The following is a 6,000-nucleotide window of genomic DNA, read 5'->3' as shown; positions in this document are numbered from 1 at the left end:
TTTAAATGTCTTCTATTGTTTGTTCTGTCTTTCGGCTGAAGAGCAGCGCATATGCTGCTGCCAGCCCGAAGAAAAAAAATTGTTTACAATAGTTTTTTAGCCCTGACGACGACAATGGAGGTAGTGGTCGAAAGCTCGGAGTTTTATCCTGAATTGACGCGGCATGTACACCGAGAGATTTTTATTCAACGTCCAAAAATGGTATTTTTTCTGTCAACCGAGCTGACTTTTTCGATGTTAGTTGGTTTTTCATTAGAAAACAGTATTTATCTGCTTATGTTCTAACTTACAAATACTGCAAGCTTTTTCTTTATCCTGGTATTGTAAATCCTAAATCGTTTTGCGCTTTCGTATATTTGGTATATTTTGTGTGAGAACACTCGTAAGAAAAATGTGAAGAGTCCTGATGCAACCTTCGCTGTGTGTCACGAAAACAAAACGTTCTTCCCGAGAATCGTCAGAGACGTTCCGCTCCGTGACGTTGCAGATCCTGTCGCTGGCGAGCCTGGCGCTGGTGATGCTGGTGGGCGGCGCGTGGCAGACAGTGGAGCAGCGCGCGGCGCTGGCGTTCGTGCCCGCCGCCCACGGCGCCACCAGCCTGCCGCCCCCCGCCGCCCCGCTGCCCAGCGGCCTCGTGCTGGTGCCCGGCGCCGCCAGGGACTCGATGGGCGCCGTCATGCGCGCTGCCCTCAGCCGATACTCCGCAGACCTCCGGCACTCTTGGGACAGTTTGCAGAGATCGGTAGGCCTACGGTTCGCGGGCAGAAAATCTACACGATGCTGGCGGCATCTGAAACAGATTCGCACATGAACACGCCACATATTTCCATGTCATATTATTGTATTAGGTTCGTGCACAAGTTCGTAACGTTCTTGTTTTGCATGTTGGTACTCCGGTTGCTAACGGTTTATTTATAGATTGTCATTTTTATCTATAGTTCACTGATGCTATCTGAGTGACATTTTGTCATATAGAGGAAGCGAATGGAGTTGCTATAAAATGCAGCACATGTGGAGAAATCGGACATTTCTGACATATTATTCTGTTTGAGTTCAATAGAGGGGTGACAGCATTGGAGACAGGCAGATACATTTCCTCCTTATACGGGAATAATATCATTGGACAGGGCATGGCAAGAAAATGTTTCTTTTTTTTCTTTTTAAGAAGGATCGTGACCCTCTCCTTCGATGTTTGATGAAGATCGTTGACACGCATTAATCCAGAATGATCCACTTCAGTGTACTCGAGAGCTGGAAAATGTTATGAACTTTGATCATTCCACAATTGGGCGACGTTTACAGGCAATGGGGAAGGTTCGAAAGTTGGGTGTATGGGTACAGCACGCTCTAAGCCAAAATCAGAAAAAATCGGTAGTTGCATATGTCCGTCTCTGCTTGCTCGTCGTCAGTCGGCTTGTGAACAACACTGACCATTCCTATCCTAAATCGTTACTGGTGACGAGAAATAGTGTCTTTATGCTAACATAAGGAAAAGTAAAGAGTGGTTGAGCCCAAACAAAGCAGCAACACCCCATACAAAGACCTATGCGCATCCACAAAAGATAATGTTATGCATCTGGTGGAACGGTGCGATACAGTGCACTACGAATTGCTCCCCTGAAGTGTAACCATCACTGCTGACATTAATTGTCAACAACAGAGATGTCTTGAGATGCAGTCCAAGAACAGTGATCAGGAAGGCTGTGAGCAGTGATCCTATTCCAAAGTAACTCCTACCTGTAATCTGCTATACTGACAAAAAACACTATACAGGAGTTGGGTTGGAAAGTCATTCTGCACTCACCTTATTCACCTAATACTCCCCCCTCGATGGAGCAAGCTTCAATGAGCATTCTTTCTGGGTCAAAATGCACTCTGAACATGGTTCAATGAGTTCTTCACCACAAAACCACATGATTTCTACAACCGTAAAATCGAGAAGTTACCCTGGTGTTGACAGACTGTTGCAAATAGTGAAGGAGAGTACAGTGTTAATGAGTAAATTCTCTGTTAAGTGTATCTGTTACATTTATTAAACTTATGGAAAAACGCTATGAAGTTCTGCATCAATCTAATGCAATAAGTATTTGTACACTGGGCAGAAAATTGATCACTGCCAGGAGATACCATGCTAACACCGAGTAACACCACCTCTAGTTCTAACAATGGTCTGTGGTGATGGGCAGAATCCACAAGTTTCTTCAGATATGCAATGTCCAGTTCAAACTACTAGCTGATGGTTACATCACATAGAGCTACCAAACTGTTGTTGGTATGTTTCAACAAATGTTCCAAACAATCCCATACATTTTCTATGGGACTAAGATTTGGTGTTCTAGTGGACCATTCAAGATGCAATAGAACCGGGAATCTATGTGTGCAGTCCTGTGAACCCAGATGTTGTCATCTTGAAACTCAGGAGTTGGGTTGGGTTGGGTTGGTTTGAGGGAGGGGACCAGACAGCAAGGTCATCGGTCTCATCGGATTAGGAAAGGAAGTAGGCCAAGCCCTTTCGAAGGAATCATCCCGGCATTTGCCTGGAGCGATTTCGGGAAATCACGGAAAACCTAAATCAGGATGGCCGGACACGGGATTGAACCGTTATCCTCCCGAATGCGAGTCCAGTGTGCTAGCCACTGCGCCACCTCGCTCGGTTGAAACTCGGGAGTTTCCACAGCATATTCATGCTGAAGATTTAGATGAAAGGGAAATGCTTGGTCTTCAAAGATGTTGAAATAAAGGTCTTGATTCATATTCGTGGTAGCCTGAGTCAGGGGGCCCAAGTCATGGTATGAGAAACACCTTCAGCAAGAGTACATCCTCTGTACAATGCAGGTTATACATCATTCGGTCATCAGTGTATTTGACAGTTTGCATCTTTTAACAAAGAGACTAAATCATGACAAATAGCAGCACGCTACACACTTCCAATATGCTACAGTCAAATGTTTGTGCTGGTTGGCCTAGTAAAGATGTGCAACTTTATGTGCGGCAGTGAGCATGGCATTTTGTGTGGTGCCATACCTGACTCCAAATGTCCATTATAAGCGTTTACCTTTGCGGTGTTTGTTCAGAAACTGAGAGGACCCTGCGTTCAGAGACAGCAGCAATTCCTGTTGGGCTTAAAACTGAGTACCACTGTTAGAGTGTGAAACTTGTGTCTGGTCCCTGTCGGTTAGGATCTTTTTACTACCACTGTTCTTAGGTTTTGTTACAGGACTGCATGTTGCACAACATTCCTTGTAGACACTTTCGATAGTCCACATTGTTACAGCAATAAATCAGGCAACTGCAAAACAGTGTGGTAACATGCACAAAGAAGATAACTCTTCTGTGCCATTCTGTCCTGCTTTCACATCCACCCAAGTGGACTGGTTCCATACAACTCACTGATCAAGGTGTATATGCACACAGGAAAAAAAATTCCCGGATTTCCCAGTTACAAATACACTTTTTCCTATGTGAAAGTACACTATACCCCAGGTAAAAGTACTTTTTTTCTGTGTTAAGTGACACTATACATTCCCTTGGAGCTACAAAAACTTATCCATCCTTTGAATGGTAAAGGTTTTATACACAGGTGTAGAACTTCCCAGCACTTTGGAAAACGAAAGCCAGCAAAAACAATGCATTTTGGAAAGATCTATGATGTGCGGCAACACATGCACTGCATATTATCATGTTACGAACATATAAATACGCTGCCAATCATAAGTCACGTGATCTCGCCAGCCAGTGACAGCAGACATTTAGAGCATAGGACGAGTGATAGTGAAGGCAGCAGAGGATCAAGTAGGTAAAAATACGAGGGCTAGTAGAAATCCTTGGGTGACAGAAGAAATATTGAATTTAATTTATGAAAGGAGAAAATATAAAAATGCAGTAAATGTAGCAGGCAAAAAGGAATACATACGTCTCAAAAATGAGATCGACAGGAAAAGCAAAATGGCTAAGCAGGGACGGCTAGAGGACAAATGTAGGGATGTAGAGGCTTATCTCATGAGGGGTAAGATAGATACTGCCTACAGGAAAATCAAAGAGACCTTTGGAGAAAAGAGAACCACTTGCATGAATATCAAGAGCTCAAATGGAAACCCAGTTCTAAGCAAAGAAGGGAAAGCAGGAAGACGGAAGGAGTATATAGATGGTCTATACAAGGGCGAGGTACCTGAGGGCAATATTATGGAGTTGGAAGAGGATGTAGATGAAGATGAAATGGGAGATATGATACTGTGTGAAGAGTTTGACAGAGCACTGAAAGACCTAAGTCGAAACAAGGCCCTGGGAGTAGACAACATTCCATTAGACAGCCTTGGGAAAGCCAGTCCTGACAAAACTCTAAGCAGATGTCGACAGATAAGAAAATTACCGAACTATCAGTTTAATAAGGCATGGCTGAAAATTACTAACGCCAATTCTTTACAGACGAATGGAAAAACTGGTAGAAGCGGACCTCGGGGAAGATCAGTTTGGATTCCTTAGAAATACTGGAACAGGTGAGGCAATACTGACCTTACAACTTATCTTAGAAGCTAGACTAAGAAAAGGCAAAAACGTTTCTAGCATTTGTAGACTTAGAGAAAGCTTTTGACAGTGTTGACTGGAATACTCTCTTTCAAATTCTGAAGGTGGCAGGGGTAAAATACAGGGAGCAAAAGGCTATTTACAATTTGTACAGAAACCAGGTGGCAGTTATAAGAGTCGAGGGACATGAAAGGGAAGTAGTGGTTGGGAAGGGAACGAGACAGGGTTGTTGCGTCTCCCCAATGTTATTCAATCTGTATATTGAGCAAGCAATAAAAGAAACAAAAGAAAAATTTGCAGTAGGTATTAAAATCCATGGAGAAGAAACAAAAACTTTAAGGTTCGCCAATGACATTTTAATCCTGTCAGAGACAGCAAAGGACTTGGAAGAGCAGTTGAATGGAGTTGACAGTGTCTTGAAAGGAGGATATAAGATGAACATCAACAAAATCAAAACGAGGATAATGGAATGTAGTCACGTTAACTTGGGTGATGATGAGGGAATTAGATTAGGGAATGAGACACTTAAAGTAGTAAAGGAGTTTTGCTATTTGGGGAGCAAAATAACTGATGATGGTCGAAGTAGAGAGGATATAAAATGTAGACTGGCAATGGCAAAGAAAGCGTTTCTGAAGAAGAGAAATCTGTTAACATCGAGTATAGATTTAAGTGCCAGGAAGTCGTTTCTGAAAGTATTTGTATGGAGTGTAGCCTTGTATGGAACTGAAACATGGACGATAAATAATTTGGACAAGAAGAGAATAGAAGCTTTCGAAATGTGGTGTTACAGAAGAATGCTGAAGATTAGATGGGTAGATCACACAACTAATGAGGAGGTATTGAATAGGATTGGGGAGAAGAGGAGTTTGTGGCACAACTTGACTAGAAGAAGGGATCGGTTGGTAGGACATGTTCTGAGGCATCAAGGGATCACCAATTTAGTATTGGAGGGCAGCGTGGAGGGTAAAAATTGCAGAGGGAGGCCAAGAGATGAATACACTAAGCAGATTCAGAAGGATGTAGGCTGCAGTACATACTGGGAGATGAAGCACTTGCACAGGATAGAGTAGCATGGAGAGCTGCATCAAACCAGTCTCAGGACTGAAGACCACAACAACAACAACAACAACAACAACAACAAAAATAGGGCAAGTGATGTACAATAGTCAGCCGATAGCAACATCACTGTTAAGTAGCATGAACACACAAACACGAAAAGTTAATGATTTAAATTAATATACATCCAGTGTAACTATAAGAAGCTAAGCTTTCACATATAATATTGGTCATCAAAAATTTTTTGCGTTTTTTTTCCCCCGATAGTGCAGTTAGGCAGGATCCTAAGAGCACAGCTTCAATCGCAACAGCTATATATTTCTGACAATCACTATTATAAATTTCACTGCTGTGCAGCGAACATTTCGTGAGTTACCTGTACATGGCTGAGTACATGTTCCACCGAGAACTTTGACTTTT

At 42.7% G+C, this 6,000-nt stretch overlaps 1 protein-coding gene across 1 annotated transcript in view; it reads left to right on the top strand.

Moving 5' to 3' along the window:
* The first annotated feature begins 623 nt into the window (after positions 1-623).
* The window catches only part of LOC124548134 (tetraspanin-3-like), a 47,820-nt gene continuing 42,443 nt past the window's right edge, over positions 624-6,000 (top strand). The window contains exon 1 of the mRNA XM_047125156.1: positions 624-742. Coding sequence (XP_046981112.1) covers positions 665-742 — 78 coding nt within the window. The 5' untranslated portion in view covers positions 624-664. The remainder of the gene's footprint in view (positions 743-6,000) is intronic.

Source organism: Schistocerca americana, chromosome 1 (assembly GCF_021461395.2).
Source record: "Schistocerca americana isolate TAMUIC-IGC-003095 chromosome 1, iqSchAmer2.1, whole genome shotgun sequence".
In the NCBI taxonomy this organism is placed as follows: Eukaryota; Metazoa; Arthropoda; class Insecta; order Orthoptera; family Acrididae; genus Schistocerca; species Schistocerca americana.
Note: the sequence above shows the minus strand (reverse complement) of the source record. Positions and strands in the feature narration are given on the sequence as shown.